We start from the raw sequence: 18,366 nt of genomic DNA on the forward strand, positions 1-18,366 counted from the left end.
TATTCAGTGAACTAGTACTAGGCAGCTGCATAAATCCAGCCAAGCACTGAGCTACTGAGGTTGGACTGCTGCTGGTACCTTGCCTAGAAGCCATCTGGGTGTTTCTGCACTATTTCTCTGACATCAGCACTGGTGTAACCTTTGATTCAAGCCATATTATCTGGCTTATTTTGCTCTTCTTTTCACACCTTTCCTTGTGACTCTATGTTTTCTTCATCATCCTTCCAATGGACCCAACTGCATGGTCCAGACCCATGCTGTTTGCTGCACTCCGCGGTCCCAGACTTCAGCTGGTGTCGTGGTTTAACCTCAGTCGGCAACTAAGCACCACGCAGCCGCTCGCTCACTCCCCCCACCCCCGGTGAGATGGGGGAGAGAATTGGAAGAGCACAAGTGAGAAAAACTCGTAGGTTGAGATAAAAACAGTTTAATAATTGAAATAAAATGATAATAATAATAATATGATGATAATAATAATAATACACAAAGCAAGTGATGCACAGTACAATTGCTCACCACCCGCCGACCGATGCCCAGCCAGTCCCCAGTTTGGCTGTGCCCCCTCCCAGCTTCTTGTGCACCTCCAGCCTTCTCAGTCGGTAGAGCATGGGAAGCTGAAAAGTCCTTGGCTAGTGTAAGCATTACCTAGCAACAACTAAAACATCGGTGCGTTATCAACTTTGTTCTCACCCTAAATCCAAAACACAGCACTGTACCAGCTACTAGGAAGGAAATTAACTCTATCCCTGCCGAAACCAGGACAGCTGGTCAGGCCCCGAGCTCTGATTCCCTCCTCTACTGCAGGTGAGTCACAGAGGGCAGGTCTTTCTATAAAGACTAAGGCAGGTCCAGAGACTGATTTGGCCTGCCTAGGATCTGCACTGCTGGAGCAAATGCACTCCTAATTTAGACAATTTAGACACTGTAGGCTTACGCATCTCTCTCTCTCATGCAGAATATGTAGTGCCCCCAGAAAAGAAGGTTACATTTAATTTTTTTTTTTTTTAAAGCCTGTGCAACTCCATTACTGGTTAAGAAGTACAGATGAATTTAGTTTTAAGTACAAAAATGGTGCCAGTGAGAACAATAGCTGGTCCCATGGCATCTAAAGAGATTAAAATAACTCTCTTGAAAAACTCAGAGTGCCCCATAAGGATGAGCACTCTGCACAGATAGACGGGTCATAAGCTCATTGCATTTTTGAGTGTATTAGCCATCACATGGTTGAGCTGGGATTCACAAGGAAGGAAACATGTCATGCCGAAGCATGTCAATGCTGATCTTTATCACTGATTTGAATATCCATGCTTGCCAGTATTTTAAAAGTTGGAAAGTTGAAAGATAAACGGACATTTTCCATAAGCTGCCCCTTAACTCTCCAACTGCTTCCTTTAAGCACCTGATAACAGCTGTGAGAAAATGGTCTCATAAAAATCCTTAGGACCTTCATACCAAGTGGATTTCTGTAGGAGTTTGTCTGACCAAGGACTGAAAAGGGAAGTGGCTTTTACTGAAGAAAGCTCTCGGAAGAAGGCTATCTGTAATATTTGCTATGTAGATAAGGTAAATGTATTGCTGCATAGTTATTTATCTTTTGTCTTAGTGAGCTGGACTACTCTCAGACTTCAACGTAATTCAGGCTCAGTTTAATATACGGTATCGGAATAAGTAGATTCATGCCATGCTTTCATCTTATAAAGGGCTATGCCAAACTTCTGGATATGAGCAGACTTAGGCTGGGATCTAAAAAAGTAGCGCAGTGTTCAAAGGCAAGGAGAAGCAGCAGCGTGCTACACCCCTGCAGAACACTGCAGTGTGAATGTTGAAATGCTCTTCCTTAAAGATTAATTTCATCATTTCTTGCCAGCTATGGGGTGGTTCAGGAATGCTCAGAACAAAGCCAAAGGGGGATAATCTATCCTTTTTTAAGTTACTAGAGCATTTTTGAAATTTAAGCTCTACCTAAGTGTTGCCTACAGCTAGCATGGCCAGCACTGCCCTGATTTTATATTTCTTATATTTTAAGTTACTGGCAAAATCTAAAAATGTCTATACGAGGAAATGCATTTCCTTTGATGTTTGTCTTTGAGAGAAGCATTGACTTCCTTTCAGCATTTATACAGAAGCAGGAGACTGCTTACCCTAATTTAACTTTCTGCTCAGCTGCCTTTATCTCCTAAGTAAATAAAGCTGTTCACTATAGAGGCTGTGGCCACTTTGATACTGAAATTTTGACAAAATGCTTCCTGTGGCAATTTGTGTCGGAGATAAACTCCCAACATGACCATGATATCATGCCTTTGCAATGCTGAGCAGTGTGCAGGCAGCAGGAGCCCCTGCCTGCCCCGGGTCCTGGCGCTGTGGCGTGGTCTGCCTGCCCTCTGGCGTCGTTGGAAGACCCCTGAACAGGGTGACTGGGGATCAGACACGCTGCACACCATTGACGCTGCAAAATGTACAGCTCTTTTACTCTAACTTCTCCCAGCGGTATTAAGAGCAAGTGGAAATAATGGGAATTAAACAGAGGCAAGGCTTCAAATCTATTTCAAAAACATGCAGCAGGCAGCCTTGCCACAAAGGGCTATTTGAAAACCAAGGGAGCGTTTGCTCTGTCTTCTTTAGCTGTTTAAAAATTGGACTGGCTTATCTGCAGCTGTCCCCAGATAACAAATCCAGTTTTCTTCCAGTCCCTTAGGGTTTCACCCAGGAAATTATCCATTGATAAAGAAATCATCAAGCAGTTTCTTTAAAGTGTGTTCTGTATTCTGAAACAGAGTTTTCATAGTGCCCTCCCAGTAATCACAGAAGGCATTTAAACAAGATTTTCATGAATTAGGAGGAAAAAAACATTTCTAGCCTATCTATTTAGATGTAACCATTGCAGTATCAGAGCAACTCACAGTGCCCATTTGGAAATTCTGATGGGATACAAAGGAGTCATCCTCATTTCATTGACGGTGAGTAAATGTCATTGAGGTCAGATTTTTAGAGCACTATTAGTGTTTAAAGATGCAGATTAGCACTTAGTCTGATCTACTGCAGAACCTAGGACTCTGCTATCCAAGGCAACACGAAATATATTTGATAGATCTGGATATTTTACTAACTGATTTGCCAAAGGTTCAAAACAAAGCTCTGGATCAGCAAAGTAAGATTCTTGCAGTCTAAGTCACTTCTTGGCTACAAGAAGAAACAGCGCAACACATTGCTTTTGTCCATTTGAAGAGTTTTATGTCTCATCTATTTCCAATCCAGATCTGAATATGGCCCTGAGCTCCTGAATTCTTTGTGGTCTTTTTTTTAAAACAAGTTCCCTTACAAGCCCTCAGATTCTCCTTTTTCTCTTTTTCTCTCTCTATTGCTTTTTATCCCTTTCTTCAGTGAAACTCCTTCCTTTATTTCTTCTGCTAATCCAGTGCACAGGCTGATCGAGATGTGGTGTCCATCCCATTGGGACTTGGCTGAGCCACAGAGAAATACTGTCTGCCAAAAAGCCTCCCCCTGTCCTCCTGTCTGGTTAGTTTTGCTGCTTTAATAAGCATGTTCATAAAACATTGAGGGTTGCACAGGTTTCCCTTGTTATTTTTAGACTTATCTTCCTCTTTCACCTGATCTTTTATGGGATAGGCTGCATTCTTTGCTTCTCTGATTCCTCTCTCCTTTGATCTCCCCACTGTAAATGGGGCTGCTTAATTAAGTGAAATGTTTCACTTTATGGGTTTATTTTCCTGAGAAAGCCTCCTCCACCTCCTCTTACTTACCAACCTCTTTCCCCAACATGAATCACCTTTCAGTTCATAGCAGCCTTTCGAAATGCTGCGAACCCAGTCAGCTTTCCTGCTGGCAGAGGTCGGCAGAGAATTGCAAATTGCCACCTGCAAAGTCAAGTTCACTCACCTAGCCGGTCTCAGCCCAGTTAGCCTCAGATTAATGCTCTCTTATGTCAGCCTTTTCTAGCAACAACACAGGTGTGTTAAATGGAAAAGCAATACAAACTGCTCAAGACAAATACTGGAACAGGGTAGAATAAATCTCGCACATCCAGTGGGATGCAAACTCTATCTTAAAAAAAAATAATGGGGACTTCAATTTATCTGTAGGGATTTTTTTGTTTGTTTAGTTTGTGCTTTTTGTGGCAGGGGTGGAGTGAGGTTGATTCCATTTAAAATTTGCGCTGTTTGTTTGTCTCCTGAAGAACTTGACTCATTCCCCTCTCCCCTGTCCTCTTCCAGGCTTGCTCTGAGTAGCTGCAAAGTTAGCGTGAAAGTCTCCCTGCTGAGTGTCCAGTCCTTCTGGCACAACCCATCCATCCTGTAGAGAAGCACTAAGGCTTTTTGCAGGCATGTCCAAATGCAAAATATATTGTGCAGCTCTGATCAGACTACAGAGTAGAAGCCACACAGTATTTAGGCCACTCAGGAACCCAGGTTTCATCTTCAGAATGGCTTATGGTTGAATCTCCAATGGCACATAAGTGCTTACTCCCCGAGAGTCATCTCAGCTGTCATCTAATCCACAGAAGATCATAAACCTATAAGTACCCCATTTTTTAAAGTACTTCTGGGCATCTTGGAAGCTCACACCAGTCCTCAGTGTTACACCTTAACCCCTCAGGACTCAGATTTTGCATTTCTTTATAAACTCTACAAATAAAGTTCAATGTATTGGGTGTGTGGGAGGTCCCCATTTAACACAGAAGTGACTAGCTGAAGGTAGTTCTTCTGTTTCTCTGCTTTTTGCTTGATGGATCAGTGATAAGGGAGCTTATTTAGAGCTTGGAATACTTTACATTTCATCGTAGGAGAATGCTGACTGCAAGGCCATATCTCCTTGCTGGTTAAATATTCGTTCACTGAGAGCTTGGGAGCAAAGGACCATGTGGTAATTCATTCCCTCTGAGGGAGGGTCTGGTGCTCCAGTTCCTACTGCACTTAACATAAAATAGAGAGCTCTTCAGAGGAAGACAGATCTTCTTCCTTCCTGGTTAACATCTGAGCAACATTCTTACTACTTTTGGCTAAGCTGAGAGGTAATCATCCCATGAAAATTGAAACACCTTCAACAGGAAGGAGCGAGGAGCTCCCAGGATGGCTCTGGTCCACACGCCTGGAATGGAGGGACACCTCCCCTAGGAGGGAAGCCCAGACTAAGACATCTAATTCCCCGATACGGGAGAGATTTAAGAAATATTTCACTCCTTAATGTTTCACACTGCCTACTTCAGATGCTGCCAAGAGAGTGACTTGCTGGTGTGGTGCTTAGTTCTCCTTGTGAAACGCATAAAAATTCCCAGCCTGGACATTGCAAAATCCTCCAGGCAGATGCCTACTGCACTCAATATTGTCAAGTCCCCGTTGTGTATCTAGCCTATGGGTGTCTGAGTCTCATTTTTAAGTGGGTCTAAGGCTTAATGTGACAAGTCACTTTTAAACTGGGATTTTCAACACACTTGAAATAGAAACACTTTTGAAGCTCACAGGGAACAGCATTCTGTTTTAAAATTGTCAGTAGACAACAGCACTGCTGAACTAAAGATGCATCGTTAAATGAAAAGGATATTTTTTTACATACCTTATAGCTAGGTTAGCAAATAATTGTCACTATTTTAATAGGTGTTAGATCCAGCAGCTCTTACTGACTTCAGTGGATGGTGTGAAGCACTATGCGTTTTGGCAAATTGGAGGTTTATTTAGGAGCCTAACTTCTGGCACCAGCTTTTGAAAATCTTGGCCAGGGTTCCCACATAATGTTAACACAGTCTCACCGTATGCTCAGTATTGTGCGAGATCTACACATCCAGCACTCTGCTAAGCTGCAAATTTAATAAGACAAGCAAAAAAAAGAGAAAAGCTTGCATATGTGCAGTGTTGCTAAGTTAGTGTGTATTTGCTTTTATTTGAGAAAGATTAACCTTAATTTACCACCTCCTGACTACATTTGGATACAAATAAAAGGTGACGGAATAAAAGGCATCTTTGTAGATCATCTGGGATCAGGACTTAGTCCAGGGTGATTATTGTCAAATCGAGCTCACACAGAAGGCAATGGAAGAACTTTAAGTAACTATTGAATTGATTCTTTAAAAGTTTTGTGCCGCAGAGTTTATACAGCAGTTGAATAGAGATGTCCTTAGCACTTCCAACTCTGTTTCTGTTGGTTTTTTTTCTTTTTTCTTTTTCCTGTTTTGTTTACTCTTCATTTCTTGACATGTATATTTGTATCAAGTTATCGTTCATGGTAGTGAAGGCCTAAGCAACATCAGAAGAATAAATTATATGGTGAATAAGTTTCTTGCAGGATTCTTATCTAGCGAAACTAATTTTACTAATTTAATGTGATTAATTTTTCTTGATGTCAGCTATCTAGAAGAAAAGCATCAAATCTGAGCTAGTTGTTTAGACTCCTCTATCAGAAAGAAAGAGATAGGCACGTCCTCTGTACAGTTCACACACAGCCAAAATAAGAATCCAGGTCAGGTGAGATGAATCCCACCCAGCTGCAAAAGCAGAAGATGATGAGAGAGCACAATGATGGTGTTATAAGAACTTTTATGGAGCCAGATTCTCTTGTAGTCCACATGAAACAACCCTGCCAACCTACTCCTGTGACATTTGATATAAATGCAAATCTCTTATTGTCTGCAGTGGGAGATGTCGCATATCTGAGACAGCATCTGGTGCTTATGATGTCAATAAATGTCCCCTGTGAACTGGGCAGAGAACACCGATATCGTTATCACGAGACATGCAACAGGATGTGAACTCACATTTTCAGAGGTGAAAGGCTGCTTCACTCACCCACTTGGCCATGCAGCCTTTACCATCATACGTCCTATTGATTGCTATGAAAGGAAGCACAAGCTACAGGAATTGTTCCGCAACGATGGGTGGACACAGCTTTAAACAGCTGCTGCCTGGGGACTTTGCCAAAGGGTGGCCAAAATGAATTTTTCATTCCCCTGTTCCACCCATCATGCCACAGTGAGTGATGCCTCTGGAAATAGCTCCCTTGGCCAAGCATAACAGGGTCACACCTGCCCAGCTGTTCTTGGTGGTCATGCTGTCTTAGGATGGGATCCAAAGCCCGCTGAAATAATTGGAAAAGGCCCTGTTGACTCAAGCGGATCTTTGGATCAGACACTTAGTCCTTGTTTCTACTAAATTAGCTGCGCAAGCTGGCAAAGATTTCCCTATATCATGCATGGTAGGGTTTGGGCCTTTGGGATTACTGTAACAACTTTATAGTTCCATATTGGTAGACATTTTATCCTAGTGGTTTTTAGTTAGTGATGTCATTGCTCTCATCTTCTTCTGTTGATGCATTTTTGGCAATAATCTAGGACAGCTTTAAGACCCGTGGGGCTACTCCCATTTTTCACATAGAAATAGACTTCTGGGATTGAGCTGTGAATAGGTGAGCGATCAGCGAATTTCCAGAAGATGCAGGCTGTAACTCAGAGAAGCGAGAGAGAACATGAACCACAGAAAATGCACATATAAGGGAAAATCAACCTCTAGTACACAGTGAGGGGGGAAGAGAGTTATTGCATGGTTGGGGAAGTGAAGAAGTGAATTTGTTTCTCATCCTGTATAGAAGAAACTGATGCAAAATTTTGATCCAAAGGCAATTAAAGCACGTGTTTCTTTCTATTGATTCCAACAAACCTTGGTTCAACCCCTGCAAAGATAAACGTGCTTTTGAAATCAGTAGGGTTTTTGAGGTCTGATTCTGATATAAGCGGCAAGGACTCAGACTTTGGTTGTTCTAAAGGTAAGGAGAAATGTTCATTCCTGAAGTACTGCTCATGTAGCAAGTGTGCACGTGATTTGGTTTCTGTGTAGTTATTGTGCTGAATCATTTATCCTGTATTATGGTTCACTTTATTTTTTCACCCCAAAGTCTAAATCTATTTTTTTTTTTTGTCACAGCCTTTCTGTAGTCTCTTTTGTTATATAATACAAAAACATGTATTTCTTTGTGAAATTATTTAACTGATATTGTTATCTTCAAAAACCAAGCTGACTACAGCCCACCTCAAGGGGGTAACCTTGCAAAGACTTTAATTTGTGAAAGCACTGCAGAAAACAGAATGTGGGAGATCATACCCAGCAAGCCAGAGGGTGGAGTTCTTACAGAAATGCTAGCATAAAACCCCTAGGGATAACTCACTGCAGTATACGTTTCCAATTGAACTATTTTTTTCAATAGGACTTTCCTTTTCTTTTTTACTTGTATTAAACTGTATTTTCAAGGGATGTCCTTTGAGCAGTTATCACAGGACAACAATGCAAACCCATCTTCTTTTTTCTTGTCAGTTCTTTCCCAGCCATACATTAAATTGTATACTGAAACAAAATGACTGAATATGCGATGGAATATATCTTAATTCAAATTGGCACAGGTTTACTGTCCGTGGAGAAATTTTCAAAATCTGTTAGGTGATTCAGGAGCCTAAGACCTATTTTCAGTAAACAATTTCAGAGCCTTTATGAAGATGAGGATGCACAGGCTTAACTCTTATGGATGGAAACAATGCTAAGGAAGTGGGCACTTGCACAAAATCTGTTAGGTCTCTAGATAGCCATAAAAATCAGTCCAAGCAAGGAACGGAAATAGGTTGTAGACTCTTAAATCACACAGGCTACAACGCTGTTAAAACCAAAGGTCAGGTTCAAGTGCAGACCCATAGTCATTGTACTGCTTAATGCTAGGATGGGCTTTGCCATGGTTTAGGCATGCTCCAAATGGAACCCTCCCTGTGGCAGTGTTGTGGCTAAGGTAGACCAGGAACTGCCCTCAACAGGCATTTCAGATGTGGCCGTAGATGTGGATGTAGAATGTCAGCTGGTCTGTGCTTCTCTGGCCTGTTTTGTTTCTGAATATACAGGTAGTCTCTGATACTTTTGAGAATGTTATCCTCAGTCAGAAATTTTTGTTTAACTAGTTGCTATTGTCTTTGCATTTATTTATACAGGTGCATGTTCACATAGAACTATATATGATGAGAATAATTCTTCATTGTATTAGCTGTATTTACTGCATGAAGAATTCATCCTCAGGCATGTGTACACAATACCTGTATGCACTGGGCAGAGGCTACATTCCCTTTTTAGCAAGCACTACCATAGGGTGTGCTGTGTGCCTCCCTCAGCCCAGGAAGAGAACAGGCAGTGGAAACCCAAGGGAGAAAAGGGTCCAGGCTGGTCCTGAGCCCGTGGGGATGGATTTGCTGCTAGTGGCTGATGTTGTGTAGCTGTGAGAGGGGAGTTTGCCAGCAATGGAGGAGGGACATGCTCAGCCCTTGGCGGTGTGTGTGTTGTTCCTAATGCAAATATTTTGGATAATGCCAAACCTTATGGTGGAACAAGTTCCAACCGCAAGCCCTTAACTGGCACCATAGATTGAACACATGTCAAACTGGAGATTTGGGAATGTGAACTAAAGTCTTCTCTGTCAAAATTAGCCATGAAGGAGGATTGTAGAGCAACTTCACGGCAAATCTTAACTTTCTCCTGGCAGACTACAAAGGCATTATTTAATCACATTTCTTTCTTCACAGACTGTGTTATGGCTCCACCTGGCAGAAAACACAGGGATTACTTAGTTAAAAATAGTGTTAAAAAAGAAGCAATCAACAGTTTGTATGTAAAAGGTTGTCACCAACTGGAATAGTGTTTCCAGTTTGTCTTATTATTATCCAGGATTTGTAGTGCCCCATTAACACATCTAGATGCCTCCAGATTCAAAAAAGAAGCTTTCTCAGACTCGGATTAGAGACTAGGTGTAAAACAAGGGATGGAAAAGAGATACAAACAGCCATGGGAAGGAAAGCAGAGACAGGTGAGCATGAGAGATGATGGGTCAGCAACATGACTGACCTTGCAAATGTTCCTGGGCTCACCCCAAAAGGCACAGAAGGGAAAAAATTGAAGGAGGTTGAAGAGGTAGATTTGTGGGTGGTCTTCAAGCAGGATGTGTGAGAACCAACTTACTTTGTGTAAGCCAAAGAAACAGCTGAATTGATTAGTTTCTCAGTATGGGTCTAATAGAGGTGGGAGCCAACCCCAGCAATAAATGAGTGACACGGGGGGAGAGTCTGAGGGAGTGATCACTGTAGCAGTTGTCTGGACCAGAAAAGGATGAGACTGTGCTGTTCAAAGCCAGAGAAAAGGATTGTCCTGGTTTCGGCTGGGATAGAGTTAATTTTCTTCCTAGTAGCTGGTTTGTTTTATTTTTTTTCCGATTCTCTCCCCCATTCCACTGCGGGGGGGGCAGTGAGCTAAGGGCTGTGTGGTGTTCAGCTGCCTGCTGGGTTAAACCACAACAAGGATGCTGCAGCAGCTGAGCTGTGGGCCTGGGCAAGAGTTTCAGCTATGTGGATAAGTAATGAAAGTCACTTCTGAGAAATAATGAGCTACAGGGATCATCTGGCATCTGGAGAATCTGCCTTTTTGAGAAAAAAAATAAACGGGAGGTGTAGGAGGTGCAGTTCACTGAAAAGTTACGGCCTCTGACTGCAGGCCATATACAGGGAAAAGATAGATGTGGGTGTTTCAGTCTGGAAAAATGAACGTGGTTAAAGCATTTACTAGGGGCCTTCTGCCACAGTAATTCTTGAGTGTATCTCCCAAGAGAAATCAAGCCATTAGTTTACCATCAGGTCATGCTGGTGAGGATCTTACCTAATTTTGGCTCACTGCATCAACAGGGCAGAAATTCAGCCTCGATAAGAGGAGCAGAAATACAAAAAGCAGAAAAACCTTGCTCTGTGAGAAGATCCTGCACTTCAAATACTTGAGATTATCCCACGGTAGCCACCGGAGGGCACTCTAGACTTGCTGTTGAAAGCCTGTTACACTGATCACTCCACTAGTTTGTTCAGCATGTAGCAAATTTAACTGCATGTTGGTACCTGTGCCTTGAAATAAGAGCTAGCCAGCATGCCAGGTCTCCTTCACTCCAGACTTGATTTCCTTGTCTTTGTAAAATATCCAAGGTGATAAGGCACCCGTGAGTGGGGCAGGGAACGAGGAGGTGAAATTCGTTGCAGATGTACTGAGCCCATCACGAGAATTTCTCCAGTTTTAAAGCAGTGCTTTCCAAAAAATGAAGTAATGGTGACTAAGTGCTGCTTTGGGATGAGAAAAATCACTGAGCAACCTGATTTCTTACTGGCTTCACAAGTGTTCTCACAAAAAACTTGATTTCTACTTGAATATGGATTGAATTTGTGACTTATTCATAAGATCAAATTTCCAAAGTGGCCTACACTGATGACGTCTATTATGGTATTATATACAAGTAGTTTCTAAATATTTAAAGAAAAATTAGATATTTTCCTATATTATTAGATTGTTTATGGCTAAATTTTGCTGGCTCTGATATATGATTAAAAAAAAAAGTTCAAAGTGCATCACAGTACTGAATGTCAATAATAATAATAATGTATTTTTATTATTGGTGATAGTGGTGTGAATATTAAGGCATGTCTCATGCTCTCTTCAGCAACACTGCTAGATGAAGATACATAAAGGGTCTTGGTTATGGTCTTAAGGACCATTTGGTGACAAAATTCAAAAAATTTGTGTAGCTTTTAGTAGTTTGTGTTTACAGATATGTTAATGCAATAAATATCAATTAATTCACATTTTATCTGACATCAAACAGACAACTTCTTTTTTCTAATGCTGTCTTCTTTTCCTAAGTATCTTAGAGAAGCTAAGGAAGTTCATCTCTCCTCTAAGTTTTAATTTAGCTTATCAAAATCTCTGACTGAGAAAGAAGAAAAACCTATAAGAATTTTTCTTCAAAGCTTGCATATATCTAGGGGTAGTTGCAGGTGTGGGCATATAATTAACAGGAACGGAAGATTTATAATTCTGAGTAGTAGTACAAATGCATGAGACGATGAAACAAATTAACAAGTTTTGGGTGGTTTTAAAAGATAAAGGAGAATAGATGGGAGCAGGGTAAAGGAAAACGAAGATGAAGGGGAAGAGCTTTTTAAGAGAGCTAAACATGAAAAGAGAAGAGGAGAGAGTGCAGAAGCGAGGGAGAAAATGACCCTTTGAAGAACCAGAGGAGCACACCGCCAGTGTGCTCCCATGCTTTCAAATCAACACTGAGCTTTTTCAATTATAAACCAAATTACCATCCACTGGCAAATGTGCTTTACAAACCGGTATTGCTGATCTGGACCAGGCAACTTTCCTACTACACAAAGAAACCTGCAGATCACTTGTGCTTCTTTCCTAATATTCCTCTCATCTTCTTATTCTCTCTCTTTTGTTCAGTGTCCAAGCAAAACCTATGATCCGCTCATAAAGTCTACCAGAGACTTTCCCGATGAAGTCATTAGCTTTATTAAACGCCATCCACTGATGTACAAATCCGTTTACCCGGTGACGGGAGGACCGGTATTCACTCGAATCAACGTGGACTATCGTCTGACTCAGATTGTGGTGGATCACGTCATGGCAGAGGATGGGCAATATGATGTAATTTTCCTAGGAACAGGTATGAGACAGGACTTCCACTATCATTCTGCACAAACCACATCCTTTAAGAACACTTTTACTCCAGCAGGTCCTGAATAAACCTGTTGATTAACATCTTTTTCCTACACATGCAGCTTTGGGAAGCATTTAGATGCTCCTGATTCTGTATCAGGGCTAAATGCTAAGATTAGATTAATTTGTCAGATCAAGAGATTGCTACTATTGGGATTTTAATGCCTCCTGGTCCCTAGATGATAAACCAGTTACGGGTCAGAGTACCTGGACTTTCTTACCCTCCAAGTACCATTCAATACCTGTCTTTACATTACATGGTAGTCTGGCTCCAATTCCTGCTGGCAGCACATCAATAACCAATTAAAAGAAAAAAAATTAACCTTAATAACTTCAAGGACTACGTCCTGTTATCAGTAGTGACATGGTGCTTCAGCATTAAATCTCATGTGATGTTGAACAGCTAAGAAAGATTTAACATTGAGCCTAAGGCAACAATTCCACTTAAATACTTTTAAAGATACAACTTAGCAACATGAATAGCTCCAAACAAGAGGACCAGGATTGAACAGAGAGGTTAAACTACTCTGTCAGGGAAGAAACCTGCTTTGCAGTTTTTCTATGGATAATTATGTATCTATTTACATTTTTATGATAGTTATATGCCTTAAGGAAAAAGTCTAGTTTTACCATAGTAATTAAATTTAGAATCACTGGATGAATCACCCAACAGCATGGTATGATAAGAAATATTAACATACCTATTCATAACATTTCTGAAGTAATAATCTACCGTCTTACTCCACTGGAATTTCGTGGGTTTATTCCACAATTTGACATTCTTTCACTAGTAATAGGTCTTACAAAGCACTTCTTACAGGTAGATCTGAACGCTTTAATAAGGAGGTCATTGCCATTATCCCCATCTCACAGCAGGTGAAACTAAGGTACATGGAGGTGAAAAGGTTTATCCAAGGGCAGTGGATGAGCTACTGCCATGAGCTGCAGGGAAATCAAGATTTCTGTTTGAATCCTACCTCAGTGCTGTTGGGTTGCACAGCATTTTATCTGGCCTTTAAGCAAATTTGGTGTCATCTAGTGTAGTTTGATAGGTATGGATATTCTGAAGTGATTTGGGGAAAGGAGTGAATTGTCACAGAGCATCACCTCTTGTAAAGTGTGGGTTGTCTCAGCCTTCAAGAGCTTCCCAGCTGCGTTATCACACACACGAGTCCAGAGATAGCCTCTCTCTTGGACCTGTTAAGTCTTTCAGCTCAATCCCTCTCACAAATCTTGTCTTCCAAAAAAAGATAGTGTGAGAGTCCCTCTATGATCCCCCAAGTCAAGTACAGTGGTGTTAGAGAGAAAAGTACAGTTTCATAAAAAAGAACATTGAAGTGCTGTTTGCTCCCCTGCTGCCTGAGGAGGCTGGCAATAAGCTTTACCCGTGATGACAGAAAATCCTTGTTGCTTTCTGAATGCCATCTTTAATATAGTAAACAGAGAAGGAAAGGGAACACATTCCCAAGCTGTGAGATGCCTAGGATTTGGGGGTACTCACTAAAACTTAATTTTCTTCTGATAATAGTGAGAAAAAGTAATTTAAAACTTAGCTGTCTGAAAAGATGAGTTCACTAGTTAAAATGTACAAAATATTCTTTTAGTGGCTATAGAGGTTGCTTTCAGATGTTTGCTATCCTCCGCTATAAAATTTATCATAGGAATAAAATCATATTGAGAGACCAGCAACTCGAATACTCCCAGGTTAACTGTTACTACCCAGCACCAATGCTAATTCTTTCAGACTAAATCATCTCATTTAGAGGTGTCAAGGCCAGCATGTACCATGCAGTCACTAGGTGGCACTCCATAATATGCAGATACTTATTTACCTGCAGTGCTTTCCTTAAAAGTGAGTTCTCTTTTCCAGAAGCACCTGTTTTTGTTCTATTTTATCCTCTAAACTTGTCCTATGGAAAAAAAACAAACTTGAAGATAAAATTTCAAATATTATAGAGAGAGACCGAATACAGATATACCAAATAACCCAAGAGATTTTGAGCAGCAGAAGATCAGAAGCTTATTATATGTTTGAATGTATGCAACCAAAGCCTGTACATATGCAGGCTTTGGCAATTATGTCAAAGTAACAAACAAACAAAAGCTCTAATACATAAGGCAAATTGAAATACTTTTGGCTTTGATTGTTAATATGATCTTCAGTAGTTTGGGAAAACAAGGATGAAAATCTCGTTCTTTCCATTATGATGTATTATTTTTCATCATTTCAATACTATGCATAGTGCTTAGGGCTAAGCTGCGCTGTGTCGTTTCCACGCTGCACATCCCAGCACCCAGCCCACTACCCCTGAGCAGTTTTTAAGGGTTCTTTTTAAGCCCATTCAAAATTCACCAATGTGTAATGGTCTGAGATGATATGAGCAGATATTTTTTTCACCAAGCAGGCATTCAGGTTAAAATTGATTAATAGATTTAACTTAAAAAAATTCTCTAGATAACTCCAAAGAAGTAATTTCTGTAATGATTAAATTTAGATTTTGATGTTGAATGGAGATTTTGTTCAAAAATTTCCCTAAAATTAAAAAATAAATTAAAAAAGTACATTGCTTAACTCACCACATTAAAAGGAAACCTGCTTCTGTTTAAGATGCTATACTGGATGAAAATTAATTCTATAAAAAAGAGGAAATAATTTTCTGCCAATTTAGTCCCCCAGGCTGGATCTCTTTGGGGTCAGATGGGCCCCAGTTCTAGCTCAAGGAAATGTGCAGAAACTTCTAGCTGGCAGCATGGACGTGCTTGTCTGTGTTTGCATGTGTGTTTGTGTTTGTGTTTGTGTAGCAGGAGAGTTAAACCATCCCTGCCAGGAGCAGCCTACAGTCGTGTTGGCTCAGCCATACAGTGAAACCATAAATGTATAGAGCTATGTAGATAGCAGTAGGTGCAGATAGGGATAGATGTTGTTTGAAGGCTACATCCTTGATGCATTAGCTTTATCTTCAGGGCATGAAATGGAGTGGCACATATGTACTGAAACATAACCGTGGGTTATGATGAACATTTGTTTCAGACATAGGCACAGTCCTGAAAGTTGTGAGTATCACAAAGGAGAAGTGGACTAAGGAGGAGGTGGTCCTGGAAGAGCTGCAGATATTCAAGGTAAGCATTAACAGCCACAACATCAATTAAATATTATTCAGGGGACTTTAAGGCCCAAACTGGCTTCATCTGTCTGGTTGTTTGTTTACTGGAACTCGTTCAAGTTTCCAGAGGGACACTATGTAAATTTTTAAATGTCTTGGTATTCTTTGGATAAGTCAATTGAAAAAAGTCCAGAACCAAACAGACCGTGATTTTTCAAACTCATAGAAAGTCTCATTTATCCTGCCTTGTTCTAGTTTGAAATCTTATTATGAGCCCAAATTTTTTTATTAGTAGCATTTTATTTTTAATGCCAGTTTTTCTATTGTCTCAGCTTTGAGACTATTCTTAGTACAATTATAATTTTTTTAAAAACAAACAAACAAAATCCCACTGATGCAGACAAAGTCTTTAAAATAACAACTTTAGGAATCGAAAACATAAAGAAAATAAAACAAAGTTAGTTTTGATCATCAGTGTGTTTTACTTTATTGGTCTTAAGGCTGAGTCAACATTTTTGACCATTTTGATTTGGTTATTCTGGCTGAGTGATAAAGAAGAAAAGTAACCAGAGCCCTGCTAACACCAATGACTTCTTCATAAATAGAGATTGTAAAAAGCCCAAACCTCCTTTTTATTGCGCAGGCACAATTTCTGATTAACCTCATTGCTGGTGAGGGAGCTGACATTGACATACTGTTACAGTAGGACAACGGAGACCTGTGTCTTCCCTAGTGATTTTCTTTTCCATTTAGTAGTTCTTTCTTCTTTGCATTCTCATTTTGCTTTTTTCTCACTCTGTATAACTCTTCTTCAGTTTTCACCTTGATTTTTCAGCAAATTTTGTCTGCATCTGTGGCATTTTGATTACTTTCTCACACATCCTCTCTCCTATGTGCTGTACGAGGTCTTAGCCAGAATTTCTGCCCATACTAAATAAATGAATTTGGGACTTAGAGACAGTGTTTTCCAAGTGTAAGAACAGGATCTTTAATAATTATTTCAAAGAGTATATTTCTCCATATGCCTTTTGATATATCATGTGCATGATGAAACTTTGATTTAAAGGATCTCCATGTCTTCTTCCCACTGTCTTGGACACCAATTATAAGTATCACTCTGAAAATTTCAAGGTTACTCAGTGGTCTGCCAAGTAATCAGCAGTTTCAGTGTGTGCACCAATTTGCTGCATTCTTAAAACATAACGTCAAGGGCGAATGCACCATATCATATTTAAAACAAAAAAAAGTTTTTTTTTCCCTGCTCAGCAGACATTCCTTCACGTTTTTATTGGTAACATTTATAACTGTTACGTCTATGTTTTTGAATCCAGAAAAATGAAGGGAGTGAAGGGCTGAAAAAACATCCCTTATTTCCTCAAACTGCATTAACATTAAACAAGAGGCTTAGATTAATCATCTTCTATTAGGCAATAGATAATACTCTCAGCTTTGTCCTGTTCTTACATCAGTCACTGGCAAAAATTTCACTGTCTCTCATAGCGGTGAAATACATCCTGGTGCAGAGGATCTGCTTATGTATCCCTTAAATGCCATCTAAGTCTTTCAAATAGTGCTTAATAAGAACTTAAGTTGATGTGAAGGCTCATTGCCAGTCTCCACGATGGGATAGATGGCAAACTCTAAGAATTAAAGTCAGTTGCCTCATAAGCAGCAGGGAAAAATTATGGGAGGTATTTCTGGAAGCATGAATTTAGTGATTTCTGTTTTTTTGTTTTTAATATTTGTTTAAACCAAGCAAATAGATCTGTAATTTTATTTACTTTTTGTATGTTAAGTTCTGTTCTCTTTTCCATTAAGAACAGGGAATGTGTAAACTAATGCACCTTACTAATTTTTTTTCAGCACCCTTCATTTATCTCGACCATGGAGATTTCTCAGAAGCAGGTAATCACAAGCTCATTTAATTACTGCAGGATATATGGTACCCTGAACACTTAGCTTGTTATTTTCAGGTGACGCCTGTTACCTACTGGCCAAGCGTTCCATGGGTGACTCTTAAAATGTATCTGGAAAGAAGCAGATATGTTTGAACTTGTTTGCCTGCCTAATTCACATTTGCTTACAAACAGTAATTTGTGTACCCAAGCTGGTAATTATTCATGGAAACAAATCTTTAGTCATACAGTAGTGGGATTTGTGAATGAAGTCAATGCACATTCATTTTCCGGACACTAGAAATACTTGTCTCTTTACAATCTAGTAATAAATTATTATTACTATTATTGTTGTTATTTTTATTAGTAGTCAAGAGCGATCAGGGCCTCGTTGTGCTAAAATTTGTGTGCACACAGACTGAATACCAGTCCCCCTCCTCTAAAATTGCAGTCTAAATCTGGGTGGTCCGATCCTGGCAGTCACAGGGGCCAGTCCCAGTTGGGAATGTCCCGATGGGAAATGGTTTTATGGCAGCTCCGAGCTCTATGATGGCTACGTGCACATTCAGAAGGCAGCGTGACACCAGAGCCATCCCTCCCTGCCCTGCAGAAGTGGCCAGAGCAGCTCTGGCACAACACGCCTCCCTCACACGAGAGGAGGTATTTTGCCGTTCAGGCACGCACAGCACAGCTGGGTCCCATCTCCCCTGAAAAAAGGTGGCAGGCCAGCTGGAAGTATTGCGTGAGCCAGCTCCAGCTCAACAGCAAGCACTTGGACCACCCTTGTCTCAACAGGCA

At 40.4% G+C, this 18,366-nt stretch overlaps 1 protein-coding gene across 1 annotated transcript in view; it reads left to right on the forward strand.

Annotated features, from left to right (window-relative positions):
- SEMA3D (semaphorin 3D) overlaps nt 1-18,366 on the forward strand; it is a 105,651-nt gene that overhangs the window by 66,951 nt on the left and 20,334 nt on the right. The window contains exons 12-14 of the mRNA XM_009285518.2: nt 12,294-12,516; nt 15,601-15,689; nt 17,537-17,578. Of these exons, the coding sequence (XP_009283793.1) occupies nt 12,294-12,516; nt 15,601-15,689; nt 17,537-17,578 (354 nt within the window). The remainder of the gene's footprint in view (nt 1-12,293; nt 12,517-15,600; nt 15,690-17,536; nt 17,579-18,366) is intronic.

The sequence above is a fragment of the Aptenodytes forsteri genome, unplaced genomic scaffold (genome assembly GCF_000699145.1).
Source record: "Aptenodytes forsteri isolate BGI_AS27 unplaced genomic scaffold, ASM69914v1 Scaffold87, whole genome shotgun sequence".
Taxonomy (NCBI): domain Eukaryota; kingdom Metazoa; phylum Chordata; class Aves; order Sphenisciformes; family Spheniscidae; genus Aptenodytes; species Aptenodytes forsteri.